General features: G+C 39.0%; 1 protein-coding gene across 6 annotated transcripts in view; it reads left to right on the top strand.

Annotated features, from left to right (window-relative positions):
- LOC306873149 (receptor-type tyrosine-protein phosphatase delta-like) overlaps positions 1–23,657 on the top strand; it is a 143,735-nt gene that overhangs the window by 10,414 nt on the left and 109,664 nt on the right. For all 6 annotated transcript variants that reach the window (XM_079422226.1, XM_079422223.1, XM_079422225.1 and 3 more), the window contains exon 2: positions 15,613–15,764. In XM_079422226.1, coding sequence (XP_079278352.1) covers positions 15,674–15,764 — 91 coding nt within the window. In that variant the 5' untranslated portion in view covers positions 15,613–15,673. The remainder of the gene's footprint in view (positions 1–15,612; positions 15,765–23,657) is intronic.

The raw sequence follows: 23,657 nt of genomic DNA, 5'->3' as shown, positions 1-23,657 counted from the left end.
CTCAATAGGATTCAGGTCAGGACTTTGACTAGGCCACTCCAAAGTCTTCATTTTGTTTTTCTTCAGCCATTCAGAGGTGGATTTGCTGGTGTGTTTTGGATCATTGTCCTGCTGCAGAACCCAAGTTTGCTTCAGCTTGAGGTCACGAACAGATGGCCGGACATTGTCCTTCAGGATTTTTTGGTAGACAGCTGAATTCATGGTTCCATTTATCACAGCAAGTCTTCCAGGTCCTGAAGCAGCAAAACAGCCCCAGACCATCACACTACCACCACCATATTTTACTGTTGGTATGATGTTCTTTTTCTGAAATGCGGTGTTACTTTTACGCCAGATGTAATGGGACACACACCTTCCAAAAAGTTCAACTTTTGTCTCGTCAGTCCACAGAGTATTTTCCCAAAAGTCTTGGGGATCATCAAGATGTTTTCTGGCAAAACTGAGACGAGCCTTTGTTCTTTTTGCTTTTTGCAAACACTTTTTCACACAGGGCCATGTGGGTTTGAATTTTGTTTTCCCTTCATAAAAAAACCCCTTCATTTAAAAACTGCATGTTGTATTTACTTGTGTTATCTTTGATTAATATTTAAGTTTGTTTGATCTGAAACATTAAAGTGTGACAAACATGCAAAAAAAAAAAAAATCAGGAAGGGGGCCAACACTTTTTCACACCACTGTGTGCATATATATGTATATAAAAATCACACGTAACATGATGGTTTGAGCAGTATCAGTGTTTGGTGTCTCTCGAGGGATCATGACGCAGATCTCGCACACACACACACACACACACACAGAGACAGGGTTTTCTTGTAAACTCTCCAGCAGTTTATTTGATGGATTATTGTGGGATTATGGAGGGAATGAGGATACAGGAACTGTAATCCAGACGACACGTCAAAACATCAAACTCTGCAACAGGAGGAGTGTGTGTGTGTGTGTGTGCACGCGCACGTTTGCATGTGTGTCATCTGTAACGTTTGTAGATGATTTAATCAAATTACATTACACAAGTGCAATCCTTAAACAGTATTTTTGAATTGTTTTGCAAAATATTCATATGTAGTCATTCATAATGATGTGTGGGAGTGGCTGAGCTCATTTACTGGCGATTTCCATGCTAACAGCATCGTCTTTGATTGGTGGGTCTGTCTTGAGGACTGTGGTTAATGTATTTCTTCAGCTGTAGCGGTTTTTGACAACAAACCCAGGTAGCAACTGGTATTACTGTAATTCATATGATGTATAATAACAGTGCTGGAGATTAATCCGATTAACCGATAATCGGTATCAGCTGATTCAGATGAGAAGACACCTGTGAGAGAGGGCAGGTGTGTCTGGTGCGATGGAGAGCGTCCTGCGAGAGGCTTTGACCTCCGGGGGGTCAGCGAGCTTCATTAGCCGTGCATTGAGTGACGGATCTGGGCTGTGATCCGCGGCCGGAACGCGTTCCTGTGGAGTCTCTCCTCCGACAGATGGAGCGGCCGGCGGGAATATTCCAGAATCCTGCAGCATTCCAGAAAGTGTCATCTAGAGCTCGATTCATCACGACACACAGACAGCGCCTTCATTCATCCTCAACGCTCAGATCAAGACCATTCTGGAGCAGACATAGACTCTGGATCTTCCTGAATTCAGATGATAACACATAGGTATAAATCAGGAGAAGAGATGACTTTAGATGCGTTTCTCAGTCAGTATGAGCTCAAGAAATCCCTTGTAAAAGCAAGTACAATTTAGCATGCATATTACATAAGCATATTCTTTTAAAGTCTATTACTTAACCTGTTAACGTTTACCAGAGCGACGCCGCACAGAAGTGTTTTTTCCTCACTAGTTTAATGTTTATGAATGAATTTAACGTGAAAGAATATCGTTAATCTTGACAAACTATATATCATTCTGAAGGTCTAAGCCTCAAGCATCGACGACAGATCGCTGTTTTCCGATGGAAAGCTTATAAGGAATATATTTGCTACATTTGTGTAAGCAGTACACATCAAAACATGCAGAATAAAAAAGCAGTACGTACCTTTATCATTGTAATAACGAGCCACAAACGCGTCCACTGCTGAAATCCCAGTTTAGTTAGAGAGGTAAGGGTCCACAGAACAACATCCCAGCGAGCACTTTTAGTCCAGCGAAACAATAACGTTGTAATAAGGATGAATATTCCTTTGTTTACATTTCATTTCTTCGGGAGAGTTATTGTTCGCGTCCGTTATGGAATAAATTACGCTCAAAAACAGCGTCTTGGTGGTAAAAAAACAACACGGTGCTGTAGCATACAGTTTTACAAACAGAATGAGACCGTCTACGGAAAAAAAAGGAATATAGTTTATTTGAATTTGGCGCTCTCTCTCCTGAAAGAGTGATGCACGCTGTGATGCAGCTGTCATCTGAGCGGGGCGTAACTTAGCGATCTGCTTTTTACATAAAAAACTGTTTTTTTCTTCTACATTTTTTTATATGTGTGTGTATTGTGTGGGGAATGTGGCCGTGTCTGCATGATTATCATCTGTATGGACGGACATCAGCGTGTTTATTACCGACTCTATGACGGCTATCATTGTGATTCATTGATCAGCTATTATTTATTATATGGCCCATCTGTATGATTATCATCTGAATGGAAGCACATCAGCGTGTGATTACTGACCGTATGACCATGTCATGAACATGTATAATGACTAAAATAGCTTGTATAATTCTGCAATCCATTTGGTGGTTATTTTTCCTCAAACAGGGGGGTGTGGGAGTATAAATAGTTTCAGAAAAAATATTGCAGGAATCTCATTTTTCATGGTATCTTCTTCAAATTTGAAATATAAATTCATGAGACACGTGGCTTTCAACCCATTACGTGGACTGCTCCAGGAGTTATTTCATGTATTTGTATATGAAATAAAAAAACATTCAGTGTGGAAAAATATTTTTCAAGGCACGTCAGTGTCTATAACTTTTTATCTTTTGGAGCATTATCAACTCTGGATGATGGATAGTAAAGCCCAGAGTGTCTTCTTTCCAAAGATACCTAATTTGTTTGTCTAGCACACTTTGTCAGGAACTGTTACCATTTTAATTTAGGTAGGTTATTTTCACCTGTGAGGCCCACAATGGGGGTGAAGGTTAACCGGTTAAGTGTGAACTGAATTTTTGAAATTTACTTTAAACACAACAAAAGATTATTAAATGATGATTTAATAATGTGCTTCAAGTTAAACTTTTTAAAAAAGTGTACTTAAGTGTGTTTAGAAACACAATCATGGAAGTCTCTTTTTACATCAATTAAGTGGCCTTTTATTTCATTTATATATTATGTACAAGGTTTTTTGATTAAATAAGATTTGTAAGATTTGAAGTACACTACAATCGAACATTCACTACATTTAAGTGCACTTCTGTTTCACTGGAGAACACATCAATATATTTAATAGTTATGCAAGTAATGTTGTTTAAATCCTTATGCAGAATGATTTCAACAGTAATATTTAGAAAAAATGGCTTTGACTCATGATGAGCTTCCTCTGAAAACCAATGGGTGAGACTCTCTCTCTCTCTCTCTCTCTCTCTCTCTCTCTCTCTCTCTCTCTCTCTCTCTCTCTCTCTCTCTCTCTCTCTCTCTCTCTCTTTCTCTCGCTCTCTCTCTCTCTCTCTCTCTCTCTCTCTCTCTCTCTCTCTTTCTCTCGCTCTCTCTCTCTCTCTCTCTCTCTCTCTCTCTCTCTCTCTCGCTCTCTCTCTCTCTCGCTCTCTCTCTTTCTCTCGCTCTCTCTCTCTCTCTCTCTCGCTCTCTCTCTCTCTCTCTCGCTCTCTCTCTCTCTCTCTCTTTCTCTCTCTCTCTCGTCCATCTGGATGGTGCACTGACACCAACATTAGAGTGACACAACAGCAGATTGCCATATGAGGAACGCACACACACACAGAGCGCTGCATCGAGACTCTTGTGTTGAGTACCAAGAGAGCATTTCCCACAATCCCCTGAGGCATCATATCCCAGACTGCCCTGGGAGTTTCCCTCGCTCATCTCTAAGTGTTCAGTCTCTGTTTGTCCTCTTGCGTTCACGTTTGCTCAGAGTATAGATAAACCATACAAGTTTCATGATATGAATTAATTAGACTTGCTTTTGAATTATTACATTTTCATTTAATCGTTAAAACAGAGTCCAGAAAACTTAAAATGGGGCAAGTAAGTAAATCAATAAATCGAGGAAATTTGAGAGAGAAGAAAAAGTGTATTTAATTAAAAAACAAAACAAAACAAAAAACAATTAAAATTGATTAATTGGCAAAATAAAATAATAAAATAGAATTTTGAAAAAACAATGAGATGGACTGCATAGGGCCCTGAGCCGACTGCTGGCGGGAGATTGGAGGGTTTTGATGGGAAAATAGCTGTCCATCTTTCAGAGGAAGTCAAAGCCGGTCTGGGCTGGAGTCCACAGAGCCACAGGACTCTTTCTGCAGTGAATGTGAGCTCATGACCCAGACCGGATCAATACTGAACAAACCATGGACGAGCTTGAGATCTTCAGTGTTCTTCTCTTCATCTCACGCTGTGCAGCTCCGCAGGACTTTTCTTTGACCGCCTGTAATTTTGTGTGTGTTTGTGACAAGAGGACACAAATTTGTATAATGACATGGGTATTACAAGGTGATTTATGAGGACATTTCCCCATGTCCCCATATTGCAAAACGCTTAAATCAGTTTTTTTGAGAAAGTAAAAATGCACAGTCTCCTTTGAGGGCTAAATTTAGGTGTAGGGTTGGTGTAGGGCGATAGAAAATACAGTTTGTACAGTATAAAAACCATTACACCTATGGAATATCCCCACAAAAACAAATGTGTGCGCGTACGTGTGTGAGTGTGTGTGTTTTCATGGCTACTCAATATTTCCCACATGCTTCACATTGCTGTTGCCAGCGGAAATCAGGGTGGAAAAGACCCTGGCATCTGATTGGCTGCTGGGCGTGTGCCAGTGATCATGTGATCTCACTCTGTCATTCATGGTTTATGCAAATTCAGCTGGAGAGTCCACAGACTCCAGCAGCACTTTATTTTGGACTCTAGTCTGGTTTTGTTTTCCATGAAGCTGGAGTTTGACACTGATGAAGAGTTTCTAGTCTGCTAGAGTTCAGACGTTTGGGGAAAACAGTACTGTTTTTAAAGGAGTTTGCATTTATTTGATCAAAGCTGCTTTTATGTGATCAAAAAATTGAAATTATTACAGTTTAAAACAGCTGTTTTCTATGTGAATATGTGTTAAACTGTAATGTATTTCTGTGATCTGCAGCTGTATTTTCAGCATCATTACTCCAGTCTTCAGTGTCACATGATCTTCAGAAATCATAATAATATACTGATTTACTGCTCAACAAACATTTCTGATTATTATCAATGTTGAACACAGTTGTGCTGCTCAATATTTTTGTGGAAACTGACATTTTATTTTTCAGGATTCACAGATGAATAGAAAGTTCAGAAGAACAGCATTTATTTGAAACAGAAACATTGTGTTGCGTCATAAATGTTTTACTGGTGCTTTTGATCAGTTTAACACAGATTTATATCAGAGGGCCAAACCCCGCGCAGTCCTCTGTGTCTCTGTGCTTTCACACGGTCTCTCGCCGCTGAACTATTTTTGGTTCACTGTATTTTCACTGTTAGAGGAGTGGAGTCGTTTGATGGGGTTATCCTGCTTATTCTGGATGAAAACTAGCAAATAAAGCACCGAGAATCATGTTCAGATCAAGTCTGGTAGATACAACTTGTGTGTGTGTGATTGTGTTGTCACTGGAAGTGTTTCAGATGTTTTTGTGACACTGATACTTGAACTCAAGCCATAAATAGACACACACACACACACAGACACACACACAGACACAGACACAGACAGACAGACGTGCACAAGGTCATATTTTAAAGGAAAATGTGTGTGTTAATGTGGGATCGGATCTTCGAAGGTGATGTAAATATGATAAAGCATCAGCTTAGGACCATTTGTGTTGCCATTATTTTTTAAGGATACAGTTCTGTTTTCGTATTTGTTACATTATAACAAAACAATGAAACACGTTCACATATAATTCTGTTGAATCATTTCCATCTAATTATTTCACGTTCCATGTTTCTCTGTGAGATTGTGTCAGAGTTCAGTTATTGGTCTGTAGCTGGGTTTGAGTTTATTCATCACTCTGACCGCTGACTGATTCAGTGAACGATTCATCAGTGATTTATTTATGAATCCTGACTGGTTTTGCTGTATGTTTACAGACATGATGATGTCTTTGTGTGTCTTTAGAATTCAGACTGTAAACTTAAATGTAGCAATTACATTGGAAACCTGCGTGAAGACCCTTAAATAGATGAGATGGGGTGTGTGTGTGTGAGTGTGTGTGTGTGTGTGTTATCAGCAGGACTACATAAATAGATGAGTGGCTCAAGTGCACATGAATGATCAATCACTCTCTCACACACACACACACACACTCCCTCACTCACTCACAGAGACACACACACACACACATACACACACTTAGCATTAGTGTGTGAGGTCTGTGACCTAAATAGGCATCACTGTGGAACAACACACTCATGCACACGCACATACAATGAAGTACCAGTAAATATGTGTGTGTGTAAAACACAGAACACATGACCACAGAATGATTACAGACAAAGAGCTTGATCTGTGTCTGTAATGACCTGCCCAACTCGATCCGAGCAGCCGAATCCTTACCCATCTTCAAGAAACGGCTAAAAACTCATCTCTTCCATCTTTACTTGACCCTCTAACTCTACACTGTAAAAAATGATCGTGATTTAACGGTAAAAAACTGTGAAAATGCTACGGTAAAAACCTGTTACATGGTTAACGGAAACTTCCTGAAAAACCGTAAACTGATGTTCCCAGAATTCCCTGCGTTCCATTTCAAATTCTGTTTGAATTTGACGTTTTTTCTTTGAAATAACTATGTTTCTTCTTAGTTTTTTCTTATCAGTTATGTTTATTAGGGTTGTATGTTACATCTAATGTTGTTAAATTAATGTTTATAGCATATTTCATTTTAAGGAGTCTCACCATGATGGTGTTTAGTGCTTGTGTGAATGACACTGCATCTGCACCTTCTGTAAATGCTATTGTTTTAAAGTTGCTTGTGATGGGCTTTGGCTCATCATGTGACTTTCTCATCATCACCTGCATTTGGTGGTTATCAGTGTATTTCAAAGGAACAAAACAGATTTCAGTACTTTAATAGGTTGGTATATTAAGATTATATCAGTTAAAGAAATTACGGTATTTAACTGTAAATTTAAGTTAAAACCGTAAAACCTAAAACGTTGCTACTGTATTTTATACGGTAGAATTCTGGCAACCACAGCTGCCAGTATTTTACCGTGAATTTGACAGATTTTTTTTTACAGTGTAGCACTATCTATTCTAATTTTATTTTATCTATGTCTTTTTATTAAAAAAATAACAATAACAATAATAATAATTATCTGTACTGCGTTAGGCTAACCGAGACTTGTAATAGCACTTGCACGTTGTTGCTCTTTTGTTGGTTTTGATTGCTTCTTATGTCCTCATTTGTAAGTCGCTTTGGATAAAAGCATCTGCTAAATGACTAAATAAATGAATAAATAATAAATAAAAAAATAAAAGCTTTGTTTACATAGTATATGTGTATCAATACACACACACACACACACACACACACACGCGCACGCACGCATGCATGCATATATTTAAGAAAAATTTTATGCTTATATTAAATATTGTTTATAAATATACATTATATGAATACACATGCATGTGAATACAATTAAATATTTTTAAAATATATACATGTGCGTGTGCTGATATATGCATAATTAATACTGTATACACAGTATGCACACATATATTATGTAAACACAAACTTTTAATTTGTATGCGATTTAATTGTTTGACAACACTAAATTGAATTTATATAAATAAAGAGCAATTTGTTCAGTAAACCACTATTGAATTAAAAAACAAAATATCAAGTTGAATTGTTTTGCCCTGCTGTACTGAAACCGTACCGTCCGTCATGCTTGTGCGCCGTTACACGCCTAGTTCATATTGTTTGCTTGTTTTACAGTTTTAGTTCAGATCCTTGTAAACGTCTGAAGTTGTGTCAGTCAGCTCTGATAATGAATAAAATATTGACATATAGTGCCTTCATTCATCATCAAAGTGGAAATGTGAGATTGAGCGCATTGCATTGTGGGATCTGACGTTCTGACAGACACAGCCGGACATCGGGTTATTCAGTGCACGAGCGCTCATTTACTGGAGTACAGACTGCAGAAACTCTATCAGCAGTGTGTGTGTGTGTGTGTGTGTGTGTGTGTGTGTGCGAGACAGAAACACACACACAGATGAGGCTAAATGAGGTCAGTTTATTCACCAGTCTGCGGTCTGTGGATGCTTTCTCTCCAAAAATAATACGGAGCAGACGAGAGAATAACACATCCAGAATGAGCGGCTGGTTTCTCCTCACTAAATGTTTCCAGTTTGTCTCTGACGTCACAGAAACCGGCCCAAACACGCAGCTGAGCGCAGCGAGCGTCTGTGGAGTGAAGCAGGTCAGAGCGGAGCAGAGATTTGCATGTGTCTCAGAGACTCGTTTGCTCAGAAACACTCGAAGCCCAACAGAAGCTGCAACAAAGGCTTTTCTGGCCGAGACAAAAGAGAACGAGAAAGGCAATATATCATACAGCGTACAGAGCATTTCCAAACAAAACGCAGCTCATTAATTTGGCGTGTTCACGCGCTGACAGGGAAGACGTAGTGCTGCTCCACTGCTACTGAATCAAAAGTTTCAGCTCGACGTTTCCTTCCTCCTACAAATAATCCTGATGCTAAAAGACAATCTGACAAACACAAATCTCAAGCTCTGTGTCTCACACTCGACTCGTCGTTTGGCTTGTAATAAAACGCTTTGCAAGCAGCAACGAGCTGGAGCTCCAGAATGAGGACGAAGTAAAATGTTAGCACTGCTGTGGTGTGTGTGTGTGTGTGTGTGCGTGCACCTGTGTTCCTGGTGGGGTGTATGTACACAAATAAGCATGTTTCTGCTTTGACTGTGAAATGACCACACGCTTCACCACCTGCAGCTGAGCTGAATGCCACTCAACGACAATGTTTTATATGTGTATTTTATATGTGTAATGTGTATATATATACATAAATTTTGGTTTGACTATTTATTTGATAAATGAAGTTAACCAATTAACATTATACATACTCTTTTGGTTCCTGTACCCAATATTTAAAAAATTTACAAATGCAATGAAAATATCAGTATCGGCAAGTACCAAAAATAAATATATATATATAAGGGATGCCCCGATACCCGCCTGATACCGATACTTTTATTTTTGGTACTTGCCGATACTGATATTTTCATTGCATTTGTAAATTTTTTAAATATTGGGTACAGGAACCAAAAGAGTATGTATAATGTTAATTGGTTAACTTCATTTATCAAATAAATAGTCAAACCAAAATTTATTCAAACACTTTTAAAATTTCTCACATTATCACGGTTTATTCGCTATAGTTTAGAAAATGGTAATAAAATATGACAAGAACTCAGAGTAAAACTGTGTCTGAACAAATTCAGCTTGATAATGTCAGATAACTTTGATAGAAAGGTACATAATGGATTACAATCAACCAAAAATGATTCAGACAGCTGTTAGTATGACAATATTTACACACTATCAGTACTCTGTCGGGCCACCCTTAGTCTTAATGACAGCCTGTAGTCTCCTGGCCATGCTGTAAACCAGCTTCATGCAAACCTCAACTTCAGTTTTTTTCCCAGACTCGATCTGAATAATTTTTTGTCCCAAAGTTGTATCAATTTTACTGGTAGTCCACTGTATGAAGAATTTTTGGTTATAATATGTCACAGTTTACTTTATTCTGATTTGACTGTATAATATCTTCGGTTATTTTCACACTTAATTATGGCCATTAAAATGTATTTTACAAGTTTTTGTTAGTTTCACTGTTCATTGTTTTGCTGTATGGTACATCATCTTTAATATCATTAGAGCGGCTCCATTGCAGCGGCTCAGTACTGTAATTACGCGTTTTGCTGTAATAATGCAGGGAACCACTCGTTATAAATCTCCTAACTGTGATATTTTCAGAAATATAAGTTGTGCTTTTTCATCTGAAACGTGCTGCAATTTATATTCCAAGCCACTCATATAATGCATAATCACTCATGAAGCAAGCAAAACGCATGCAATGTGCGCACGCATTTGTACTGCTGCAGAATGACAGGGACAAGTACAGAACATAAGCTGTTAGTTTCACTTTCGCCAGAATGTCGTGTATGCTTAAGGTTGAAAATAAATGCTGGTTTATAGTGAATACCCCTATAAATTGTCTTATTTACGATTTAGTTTTAAGCCAAATGATGCGCGTGCCAAGTGAGCGAACATCAATAAAGATCACACAACAGAAGTGCGCGCACGCTCTCTCTCTCTCCCTCCCTACCGGTATGTAACTCGTGTATTGTTTTACTTTCTTGTTTTTGACATATCCGACCGAACTACAAACTATCCAGTGATATTCACTCGACGAGCTCGTGCATCTGCGCCGCCGCGCGCTCAATCCACTCAGCGTGCTTTGCTTAGCTTAGCTCGCGCACATCAGCTATACAGGCGTTAATACTGAATGTTTAACATTAATTCCATTGCATGCATATGCTTCGTAGACATCCTTAATCTCTAATAACTCCATGCTGCTGTCTGTTGTCTGTATTTCTTTGTCTGAATATGGCACTTATTCTTTCTCTGCTAATGTTGTAATTTATACATTCAATTATTACAAAAATATGAATTTATTCATTAAGAATGACATCAGCGCTTCAACTATGCAATTCATTTACTATTTATTTAACAGATAAAAGCCAAAACGGCTCTGTAGAAACCAGCTGAAGGGAACTTTTAATAGTGTTTTGGATGTAAAAGTGACATTATAACACTGTTTAAAGTGATTTTAAAACCATGAAGCTTAGAGGAACTTAATGCTTGTGTACAAACATATGCTCAGATATACACTGCTTTATTTACAGCTTCATTTATAACTGTTTAATTTCTCTCTCATTCCTGTTTAAATTAGAATTTATTTACAAAATAATACAAAAGTCTGTTTTACAAGAACATCATATATCAGTTAATCTAAATCTAAATTGCACATTTAATTCAATGTTACTTGCCATTTCTTTGTAATTAATAGTGAAATGTACAACCAATTTGCAAGTAAAAATAGTTTCTGTTGTTTGAAAATTTATTTAGATTGCATCCATCTAAAAAAAGTGTTCTGTCCACTCCTAATGATCTGAGAGTAGCTTTATTAAGTGTCATTAGCTTCCAAGAATTTTATTTTAGATTTTTTATTTTTTTTGTCCTCTGCTGTAGAGATGAGGTTTGAAACCCTGACCTTTGAGTCGCAGCACAGATCTCTTCTGCTAACAGTCCCCGCGTACACGCCTGCTGTTCTCTCTTATGTCATTTAGCCGCGACTCTATCACACATAATTAGCATTTAGATAATAGCAGACACTTGGCATTTTAATTACGGGTGGCTTTTGAGCGTAGCATGAACACCGCGAGCTTTACTTCAAACCAACAGCAGAAGAAGAGTTTCAGAGCGTCCGAAGAGACCGGATCCGTTTGATGAAGCGCCGCGCGCCCAGAGATCGAGTGAAGGTCACGCGACAATTACATGATAGCATGACACGACCATACAGAGTGTGTGTGTGTGTGTGTGTGTGTGAGAGAGATTTATTTTAGCTGTTTGCTCAGACTTTGCTCTTTCATAACTCTTTTTTTCCCCATTTATGTTTCATTTAGGTGTTAACTTCTATAAATATGAAATCACAAACCGTAAGACTATAGCTTGTGAAGTGCCCTTCATTGTACTGAATCTTTTTTTAAACAAAGGTGTTTTAAATATATAATATTGGTGAAATAACTTAAGTGACTTAAAGAGAGACACTTTCATGACTGTTTCTAAACACACTTAAGTACACTTAAAAAGAGACTTTTGTAATAAGATTTGCTTTAAAGTACATTTTAAATAATTGTTTTAATAATCTTTTCTCGTGTTTTAAAATACACTTATTTTGATGTTGACTAAAGCTCATGTAAATAATTTATTTTAACTGTAGTGTGTGATTCAATATTACATTCAAAGTTAACCAATTTTAAATGCACTAAATTTACAAATGTGTTGAAATACATGGCATACAGGTTTCGATAGAAATGACATTAAAGTATATTTTAGTTGATCATAAATTCTCATCAGTACATTCAGCAGTACTTTAACTATATTTCAAGGAAAATAGAAGCATATGAAATTACATATAAAGATGTGCTTAAGTCCTACTTAAGTGGGTCAAAATACTCTAAAGTTCAGCGAATTGCATTTAATATAAATTTTAATTATAATACATTTTCATTGTAATTCAACTGCGATTAATGTCTAATTAGTTGTCTAAAACATTACATTCAGTTCACACACAAGCATATTCTTTTATAACCCATGATTTTCTAATAAATACTATTTTTATGAAAAAAATAGTGTACTTTTTTCACAAGGATAGAGCAGTAAAGCAAATTTAGAGAGCAGCTCAGATCATTACATGAGAAATGTTTGAAATGAAAATATCAAACACTTGCAGAAGATGCCAACACACACACATACACACACACACATACACACACACACACACACACACACACACATACACACACACACACACACAGGGTTGAATTAAAGCGTGTCTCGGTCACTGTTAATCAGGTCAGTCAGACGTTGATGGCCATACGGTGACCTCTGACCTCTGGATGCTGTTCTCTTGTCAGATTGTCACGTTGTCAGATGTTTTCTCACTGAGGAAGAAACGAGACACTGTGTGTGTGTGTGTGTTTCTAATGTCCTCCACGTGACACGTTTCTCTTAAACACATTTTAATAGACTGCATTGCGTCATTTCCAGCTTATTCTGGACTGTTGGAGGTTTTTTACAGATGTGTTTCATTCAGAGGTCAGAGCAACACCACAATAATTCGAATCAGATGATCAAGTGTGTGTTCACTTGTAGAAATATGAATCTTAGCATGAAGAAAAGAGGAAATAAAGCTAATGCATCATCCGTTATTAAAATGCGTTTGTTTGCTAATAGAGCGAGGAGATGTCGGACACATTAACACAGTCAAAGCCCGCAGCTGATATTGATGATTTGCATAAATGTTAATGAGGAGCACAAACGACTCCGGGGTTCACCAGAGACGTGTGCTGAGACTTTTCCTCCTCCTGCTTTGGCGTGTGAATGAATTGATGTGATTTCCAGGCGAGTCCGTCTCTCTCTCTCTGGATCAATGTCAGACAGATGAGTAACAAGAGGAGAAAAAACACGGCCATTTTCTCCTTTATTTACAAATCGCCTGCCAACGTGGGCGACATGCGGTATTACTTATCTGTCAGATTTCCAGAGAGCGCTTGCTCCGCGTGCGAGTGTGATGGAAATCCGTATTCAACAAAGAACCGGCTCATCGGGAACAGATACAAAACACACATAATGGATGTGTCTGTCTCTCCGTCCGTCTCACTCTCCCAACAAAAGCCACGAGATGAGGCTGATATCTGAACTGTTAATTAATCACACAAATATTACACGGGCGTCTCGCTGCTGAATGCGTGCGTTTGCAGTCGAAATGAGCTCATAAAGGCCCGGCCGGAGCCAGAGATGCTATCGTGAACGGAAATAGCAAGTGTGTGGCATCGGTCAGCGGGCGACGAGCGCGAGCCAACTCTGACTTCCGCTCGTGAGCAAGAGTCCGGCCGGCGTTTGCTCCGCAGTAATAATGAAGAGGTTTCACTGCTTCATCTCAACGAGAGCGTTTTACTTGCATTTCAAGAAGCTGATGGCAAACATCTTCTGATAGTTAACAAGATGCATTTAGCTCCTTATTAGCTTGTGAATTTACTCATTTGAATGGTGAGCTTGTGATGAACTGTGTGTGTTTAACACAGCGCTCAGCACTTATTGATTTCCAAGTCAAAAACGAATTAAGGCAAAATACTACAATGAACAGGGTAACAAAAAAAAGGCAACTACAGGTTTTTTTTTTTCAGCTGCTTACACACATTTTCAAAACATTGCATCTTTTTTGTAAACTTTACACACATCCAAGAATTGCACACAAAATGCAAAATGCCTCACATCTCTTGCAAAATGAAGCACTGCGTTCAAAATATCTCAAAAGCAAACATTTGCAAACACCTTCGCCATAATATTCATTCCTGTTAGATGTGTGTGTTTCATAGATAACTGTGTGTTGTGTTTTGCAAAAAGTGTTTTATGAAATTGAAAACCGAGTCAAAGTCTGAGAATTAGTGTCTGGTTTTGCAGATTTGGTGTGTGCTTCTGCTGTTTGAGTGACAGCTCTCAGAAACTGTGTGACGAGGAAAGATTCTGTGTAAGCGGCTGAACAGCCTGTAATAGATTTCACCACGCTTCCCCAGCTGATCTTCACAGTACGTTAGGACATTGCACTGCATTACAAGTTTTCTAAAATTGTACATTTAAAGATGCAAATTGTGCATCAATTTGTTTAAACTTTTCTGATGATTGGACAAAAGCAGGTTCAGCATTGGTGTTTGATTTTGAGTTGAAGGTTTTTCCAGAGGGATTCTGTATTTCTCTCTGTATCCCTCCATAAATCATAAAATACTGAAAAAATATACACTTTCGCCTTGTTTTTAGGAATAAAATGTCCTGTTATTCATTTGTGAGTGATATATGAACAAACCCCTCAGTAAGAACCTTCAGAATATAGAGAGCAATACAACTGTATGTTTTGGTGTATGTACTGTAAGTGGAGAAACAAAGTATGTAAGTACATGCATTGAAACTATAATCTATGGACTCATATCTGTGGATAAAGTGCAATAAATGTGACATTGGAGCACAAAACCAGTCACAAGGGTCTTTTTTCATTTATTCACATTTATACATCATCTGAAAGCTGAATAAATGATCTTTCCATTGATGTATGGTTTGTTAGGATAGGACAATATTTGGCTGAGATACAACTATTTTATAAAAAAATAAGTTTTGATATATTCACGGTAGGAAATGTACAACTATTTGAAAATCTGGAATCTGAGGGTGCAAAAAAATCTAAATATTGAGAAAATCGCCTTTAAAGTTGTTCAAATGAAGTTCTTAGCAATGCATATTACTAATCAAAAATGAAGTTTTGATATATTTACTGTAGGACATTTACGAAATATCTTCTTCATGGAACATGATCTGTACTTAATATCCTAATGATTTTTGGCATAAACGAAAAATGGATAATGTTGAATGTGTGTTCTGGTTTATTTCTTGCCACTAGTGTGAAAGAAGACCTGTTATATGGAGCAAAATCAGACGTCAAAGCTGAGCAGTGCATGGAAACGCATTGGTTTTGCCGGTCGTGTTGTGCTTTAAAATGCCAAGCCTTGCACTGATGATTACTCTGTGTTCTGTGGACTGACTGCTCCTGTGTGTCTCTGCAGGTTGTGAGAGCGTTGCAGGAGCGTTGTGAGCTGGCACACTCCGCGGGTGAGTCGTAACATCATGCCTGTGCCAAGCGTCCGTGTAGCGTTCCCGTCCATCCGACACTGTCTCCTGCTGCTCACCGCCTGCGTCCTGCTCACCAGCGCCGAGTGTAAGTCTCACCTTTAACTCTGTCTGTCTGCACCGTCTGACTCAAACACCTCAGAAACCATGTGTGCGTTTGATCATCTGAACCCAACACAGCTGGTCCTGACGCTGAATCTCCAGAGTCTGCGGCCTGATGATCCTGTCAAACCTAAACGTTTTACAGTCAAGGTGCAAAAAATCTGAAAAAAATATACTGAAAATCCCAAACCAAAACTAAACAAAAGAAAATAACGAGTACCAATGTGCATTACAGGACTAGACGAACACACACCACAGCGCCACACACAATAAACCACGGCTAAACATTTGAAGACCCTTCAATTAGTGTTTATATTTATTATTATTTACCAATTTCATAAGAGGGGAGACGTGCTGATACTCAGACCAGCAACATGCACAGGTCACCTGTGTGGAAAAAAGTGCTCTTGAGCATACTTAGGGCAGAAATAATAGACTATAAACAAATAAACTTAAGTGTGAACTGAATGTAATGTTTTTGGACAATTGCATATTAATTGTGTTATATTAAATATGAATTAAGCTGAACTTTAAAGTGTTTTTGACCCACTTAAGTAGAACTTAAGTACACAGCTATATGTAATTTCATAAGTGTTTCTCTTGTCTTTAAAATATGGTTAATGTACTGCTAAATTGCATTTACAATCAACTCAAATATACTTTCATTTCTTTTGTAATGTGTACGTAATGCATTTAAATATATTTGTAACTAAACATTTGTAAAGATGACGTTGCAATTTAGTACATTTAAAACATGTTAAATGTAATATTGAATATCACACTACAGTTAAAATGATAATGAAGTGCTTTACATGTGCTTTACTGTCTTAGTCAACAGATCAGAATAAGTGTACAGTAAAACACCACAACAGAATAAAATTATTTAATAAAATAATAATTCAATAATTTATTTTATTGATTTAAAAATAAAATGTTAATTTGCCATTATTACAACGGTCACTTTTTAAAAGTGTGCTTAAGCGTGTTTCACAGCCACTTAAGTTGTGTTTTGTTCCATTAATATTATATGTGACCCTGGAGCACAAACCCAGTCATAAGGGTTTCTCAAAATCAAAATACTGAGAAAATCTCCTTTAAAGTTGTCCAAATGTAGTTCTAAGCAATACATATTACTAATCAATAATGAAGTTTGGATATATTTACGGTAGGACATTTACGAAATATCTTCATGCAACATGATCTTAATACTTTATGGCATAAAAGAAAAATTACTAATTCTGATCCATATAATGCATTATTGGCTATTGCTACAAATATATACCTGTGCTACTCATGACTGCTTTTGTGCTGCAGGGACACATTTGATCTGCAAGTACAGTTTTCAGGAATATTCTTTAAAGATGTGAAGTACAGTACAAGCTCAGAGAGGATGTTAAACATGTCACATGATCAGTGGCGTGCTCTTTTATCTGGTCATTGTGTATCGCCCTGCTTCTGCTGTTGTGATTGTGCTGTTTAATTAGTTCGGTGTGTTATGAAGATGATTGTTAGATCGGTATTTGCATTTGGCTGCCAAGCAGGTTGTTATTTGCATGTTGTGCGAATCGCCTCATTTGCATGTATGGTAATTTGACTGAAATGACGAGCGCTCGGTGTGTGATGTCTGTGAGTTCACATGTGTTCAGCGCGTGGTCACGTGTGCGATGCCGTTTTATTTGAGCACGTCTGTAGGTTTTGCTGTGGTGGTAAAATCTTGTCGGCTCGTTTGCAGCTTCAGGCTTTAATTAGTGCTGCGCGGTTCCGGAGCGGATGGGAAAATGACAGGAAGAATCAGGAACCATCATGAGCGAGAGAAAGAGTCAAGAGCTTCCCAAACCTCCTGATAAACCCACGGAGATGATGAGAAAAAGAGCCGCCCAGTGTGGAGGATAAAGTTCAATCTGATTAAATGTTGTGTTGAACTCAGAAACGGTGTGCTAAATTCAGGATCCTGCCCGTTTAGAGCATCTGAAGCGCTCGAGGTTCCCGTTCGGTGAGGGATCGTCTGTGTAGGCGTCAGCTGAGGGAGTGAGTCTGTCTGCTGTACACCGGGGAAGCTTCGTCTAATAAAAACACAAACTGCATCTGTCAGACAGAGACAGACTTCTGTAAATGGCCCTAAAATGTCCCCCAATTGGTCAAAAATCATTAAATCACCAATGACCAATGTCCTAGTTCATAATCCACTCATTTTCATTGTTCAGTAAGTCAAACAGTCCAAAGATGTCCGCTATTTCCAGCAGATTTCCATGTCATCTTGGCTCTCGTAGCCTGTGAAAGTGAGGTCAGGCGTCTCTGGAAGCACTCTTGAGGATGAGTGTACTTACAAATAACATGTTTACCGTTAAGTAGCTTACGTGCACATCCTGATGAAGAGGGTCAGACTGACTCTGCAAGTATCTACGTATTTTAGCTTTTTATAACAACATGGAATTTAAATAAAGAAGAGTTTTAAGGAGGATGTCTAGAAGTTTCAGGCTAAAACGTTGAAGTCAAGTCTGAGATTTTAACTTGAAAAAAAGAAAATCTGTGTAAACTGTCCGATGTAAATGCTCAAGTATCTATCGATCTCAATATATCTAGTGTGGTTCTAAAGAAACCACGCAGCACAACCATATAGGGATGAGCATATTTTATTTTTCATTCCCAGTATTTAATAAATAATATCTGAGTTACTGCACGTTTGTGTAGTAATCATATCTAATCAGCAGAACCACTTTCAGTCCAAACCATAACCATTCATTCAGGATCAAAATAAACACTGATTATGGTCAAATAAAAAAAAAAAAAAAAAATTAAATGTATAAAATGCCCATTTATTTTATTTTAAATCTTTGGATTTGTGACCGGTTTGCGCTTGAGTTTAGTTCAGAAGATTAAGTACTTGTTTTAGTTTTTGATTCACTTTGAAAATGTTTATATAGTGAAATATAGCTTTAGATCTTGGTCTCAAACTCAATCCTGGAGGGCCGCAGATCTGCACAGTTTCGCTTCTGAATCAGGTGTGTTTGATTAGGGTTGGAGCTAAACTGTGCAGATCTGCGGCCCTCCAGGATTGAGTTTGAGACTAATGCTTTAGATTGAGTTGCAATCCAAAGTTTTTGTCCACATTCACTTTAATGATCTCTAAAAGTCTGTTTTTTGATTTTAGAGAGAGATAAAAATATTTTTGAGTGGAATAGTGGAAGCTGCTCATCAGGAAATGGACGGCTGACGTTCTAGCGAGGATACAGACAGTCTGAGGGCAGCGTTCACACATGTGCTCGTGTTTGTCATGCCCACAAGCTTTGCACAGCGGCAGCTGTTTAGCATCTGCTGTTTAACACACACACACACACACACACTCACACACACACCGATACCGATCCGTCTTAAAGTGCGAGTGTGTTCAGTGTGGCCGTCACATTGATGACTTTGCAGTTAATGAAATTGAACAGCTTTTGTCCCATTGCATTATGGGATTGTTCCACACGCGCACACACCACACACAGAGCAGAAGCCGTTTTTCCCCATAGTCACGGCTCTTTTTACCAGCTCTGTCAGATGTGAAGAAAGATGGTATTGGACAGTTCTCAAGGGGGCGTCACCCAAATCTAATAATTATCACCTGCATGCAAATTAATTGTCCACTCTGTATGCTAGCTTATGAATATTCATGATGCATATGAGAGCAGCTAATTAGTGTAGAACAGAGAGTGCAAATCAACAACACTTGTTAGAACACACACACACACATCACTCTCTCGGTGCATATTTGTCTAAAACTATTTCAAATATTTGCATAGAAAGAACAAGCGAGATGTTGCATGTAAATGTGTTGAAATGAAATAGTAGGAAATTCCTGCCATTTACTCGTCTTTCTAAACCTGACTGAGCAGCTCTTTTCTGTGGAACAAAAGGACATGTTTTGAATAATGTTCCAGTCACTCTTTTCCATGTAATTATACTAGATGTGAACTGAAAGCCTTTAACCCTCTGGGGTCTGAGGGTGTTTTGGGGGCCTGGAGAAGTTTTGACATGCCCTGACTGATCACTCCATTTATTCTCTCATGAACTCTCAAAGACAGTGGAAGTACACATTTTCAGTAAATAATGACTCACGGTTTCCTCATGCAGTATTATTATAGAATATGGATTACAATATGAAATCATAATTGATTTATAATACTTTTTGTAGCTTGAAAGACCTGGTTCCCATTCACTGCATGGAAAAGAGCAACCGCTGCATTCTTCAAAACATCTCCGTTTGACTTCCACTGAAGAAAGTCAGTCCATGCGCATTTATAAGAACATGAGGGAGAATAAATGATGACAGAATGCTTCTGGGTGAACTAAAACTTCAACAGCCGCTGTTCGTTTAGCCAATAAACAACTACTAGGTGCTCGTACGTTCAACAAACAAACCTCTCGCCAAAAATAAATAAATGAAATAATGAAATAAAATAAAACACTGGATCAATAAGCCAACGAGTGCGGCTCTTTCTTCTTCTCAGAATGAGAGCAACTGCAATTTCACACTTCCTGAACTGCTGCCGCTCATTATGGGATTTAATTGGCTGAACTATTCCGCCCAGTCAGCCGTGACCGTTTGGGCGGAGCAGGAGGCATTTTCACTATTACGTCCCATCAGGGGGTCGTCATGACGATCGCTGAAAAAACACACACACACACTCTCTGTTCATACTCTATTTGTACCAAATCCAAGATGTATTGATCAGACAGTAATGAAATTGCCCTCTCTCCGTTTGATATAGATTTGTAATCGCAGTGTAAATACTCTGATGACATTTCAGCACGGCAAACTCAATACAGCTCCCGAAACACGATAATCACTGCACAAGACATTCTTCATCTGTGACATCACAATAAGAGATGGCCAGTAATGTGACTTGAGTGTTTGAAGGCTTTTTAAGTGGTTCAGTTTTAAGGCTCATTAATCAAATTGAGACGCAGAACTCAGATGTGAGATGAGATGGGAAAGTCTGAAGTCTCTCTAGAACGGCATTAGATTTCCTAGAAGCCAAACTCTGATGACCCAAACAGTGGCGTTCCTCAAGTTAGTGCCTCTGGCTCTGTCTCGAATGACATCCTCAGCTGCTGGACTGTTGGGTTGTAGTCTGATGTAGGGGGTCGTGTAGACTTTTCAGTTAGTTCTGCCACTAGTCATGGTGAAGCTCCATGTTAGAACTCAGCCACATGATGTCATATTACATTTACATTAATGCATTTGGCAGACATATTTTCCCAAAGTGACTTAAAATGCCTTCAAGCGCAAATTTAGTCAGTATGTGTTTGAATTTTAATCAGACTATTCACAGCCTCGTTCTCTGTAAGGGCCACAGTAGTGCACTAGTGCATCCTGAATGCACAAAGGGGGCGCTCATGAGCACCCTTCAGAATGATGAAATGATGAACGGGACTCCCTGCGGTCTCACGAGCCCCACCGACATTCATCAGTGAAGGCCACGACACCGCAAGTCCACTGTGATTTGAGGAGTGTTGATTCTTCAGAGTAATGGGAACATATGTAGAGTCATGGAGTAGATTTTCCAACCCGTGCGGTGGATGACACACACACACACACACACACACACACACACACACACACACACACACACACTCCCTTCTGGCAGCCCTGACGAGTATTTGTGTGAGTGTGTGTGTGTCCCACTGTGCCACCTCACACAGTCACTTCCCCTTGCCATCTGTGAAACTCCTCTCAGCGAAACCAACGCCATTCTTCAGTGTGTGTGCGGAGCCAGTGTTTTCCTCCGTCTTTGCGTTATACATGGGAAGAGGTTTGTGTATCTGAACAGACAGGATGAGGCTCATCCGTTAACGAAACGGGGGAGAGAAAGACAGGGGGAGAGAGAGAGAGACAGGGAGAGTGTCAGCATGATAAATGGCATAAATCTAACTGTGAAGACTGTAGGCTAAGAAAAAACGACAGACCGAGAGAGAAAGAGAAAATGAGGGTAAGAATGAAATGGAAGCCAATTCTTCATCTCCTCTCTTTGTGTCCAGTCATTTATTTTTTTTTCTTGTGTGTGTGTGTGTGTGTCTGTGTTCTTCCGTCCCCAACAAGAGAGAGACAAACATCGCTTGATCTGAAGGGAGAGCCTGTACTATGAGGAAGTATGAAATTGGATGTGTTCCATTCTGAAGTGATCATGCCTATACGTTATTCCCTGTACACTGAGAGGGTGGCTGTTCGTAACACAAGCCAAAAGACCTGTGGTTACCATCTCATAAAGGCATGTGTGTTTAAAGTGAAGTGAAGTGACATAATGCCAAGTATGGTGACCCATACTCGGAATTCGTGCTCTGCATTTAACCCATCCAACATGCGCACACACACAGCAGTGAACACACACACACACACCGTGAACACACACACACCGTGAACACACACCCGGAGCAGTGGGCAGCATTTATGCTGCGGCGCCCGGGGAGCAGTTGGGGGTTCGGTGTCTTGCTCAAGGGCACCTCAGTCGTGGTATTGAGGGTGGAGAGAGCACTGGACATTCACTCCCCCCACCTACAATCCCTGCCGGCCCGAGACTCGAACCCGCAACCTTTGGATTACGAGTCCGACTCTCTAACCATTAGGCCACGACTTCCCCTGCACTTAAAGTACCATTCTTTCCTTTTTAATGATAACAGATCAAAATAATTAACAGTATAATAATACCAGCAACTACTACATCAACAACGAGCCAGGTGCTGCTTGTTTCATTTGAGTTACAAACCTTGGCAAACCTTGTGCAGTCTTAGAGCTTCTGATGCAGGGTGAAGTGCCCATTAGTTGAACCCCACAAAAACATTAATTTCAAAGGGTCCTTTGAAGTAGTTATTTTGAGCGCTTCTGTTTGGAATGGTTGTTTCTACTCAAAGTGCCCTGGGAAGGTATCATCAATGCCATTTGGAACACACTGACGGTAGCATCACACATTTATTTGTCCGTGTGTGCGTATTTATTTCTGGCAAATTCTTTCATTTAACACACACTGCTGAGCACTTAACGAGGAGAAGACCTTTTCATGTCAGATGGGCTCTCATCATCGGACTATCCCAGCATCCTTTAGCAGGTCACATGGTCAGTTCCAATGAAGTCTCGGGAACAAAAGACAAGTGAAATCATCAGCATTTCTTTCTCTCTCAGAGAGCAGGAATGAATAGAATGGAGAAAAGATAAATCAATAATTAATTATGTCTATTTCTAAAGCATCCATTCAGAGTTATCTGCATCCTGACCAAAGCACATTTTCCATTTCATTCAAAAGGAGTTCATTGCTGTTTGTTTTTAAAGATGCCATTTTTATAACCAATTTAGTCACTGTGTAACCTCAAATAACCACGGGGTACCTCAGGATTCAGTTCATGGCCCCCTTCTGTTCTCCATTGACAAAACCTCACTGGGCACAATCATAAAGGGTCACTGCTTTTCCTATCCATGCTGTGCAACGACACTTGTTATTTCAGCCTTAAATTCCAGTTTATATCTAATATCATCTCAGCCTGGAAGAAGGATCACTACCTTAACCTTGCAAAGACAGAATTCCTTGTGTTTTCAGCCAAGCCCATCAGTTAACCATAGTGTCACCAAACAGCTTGGCTCAACAACTAAACTTCCTTGGCCACATCTCAATGACAGTCTAGTCATGCAGTGTCATGCTCTATAATATCAGAGCCAATACTGGGCAACTGCAGTGATCTGTTTCTGCAGTTAAGCCTCTACATACAGTATGATCCAGAACATGATGGTGCATCCTATCTTCAAGCGACCCAAGATGCCCTAGGTCACTCAACTCTTTATCTCACTCCACTGGCTAACAATAGCAGCCCACAACAAATTCAAGGCTCTGACAGTCACGTTGAG

The sequence above is a fragment of the Barbus barbus genome (assembly GCF_936440315.1).
Source record: "Barbus barbus genome assembly, chromosome: 1".
Taxonomy (NCBI): Eukaryota; Metazoa; Chordata; class Actinopteri; order Cypriniformes; family Cyprinidae; genus Barbus; species Barbus barbus.
This window is presented reverse-complemented; position numbering and strand designations above follow the sequence as displayed.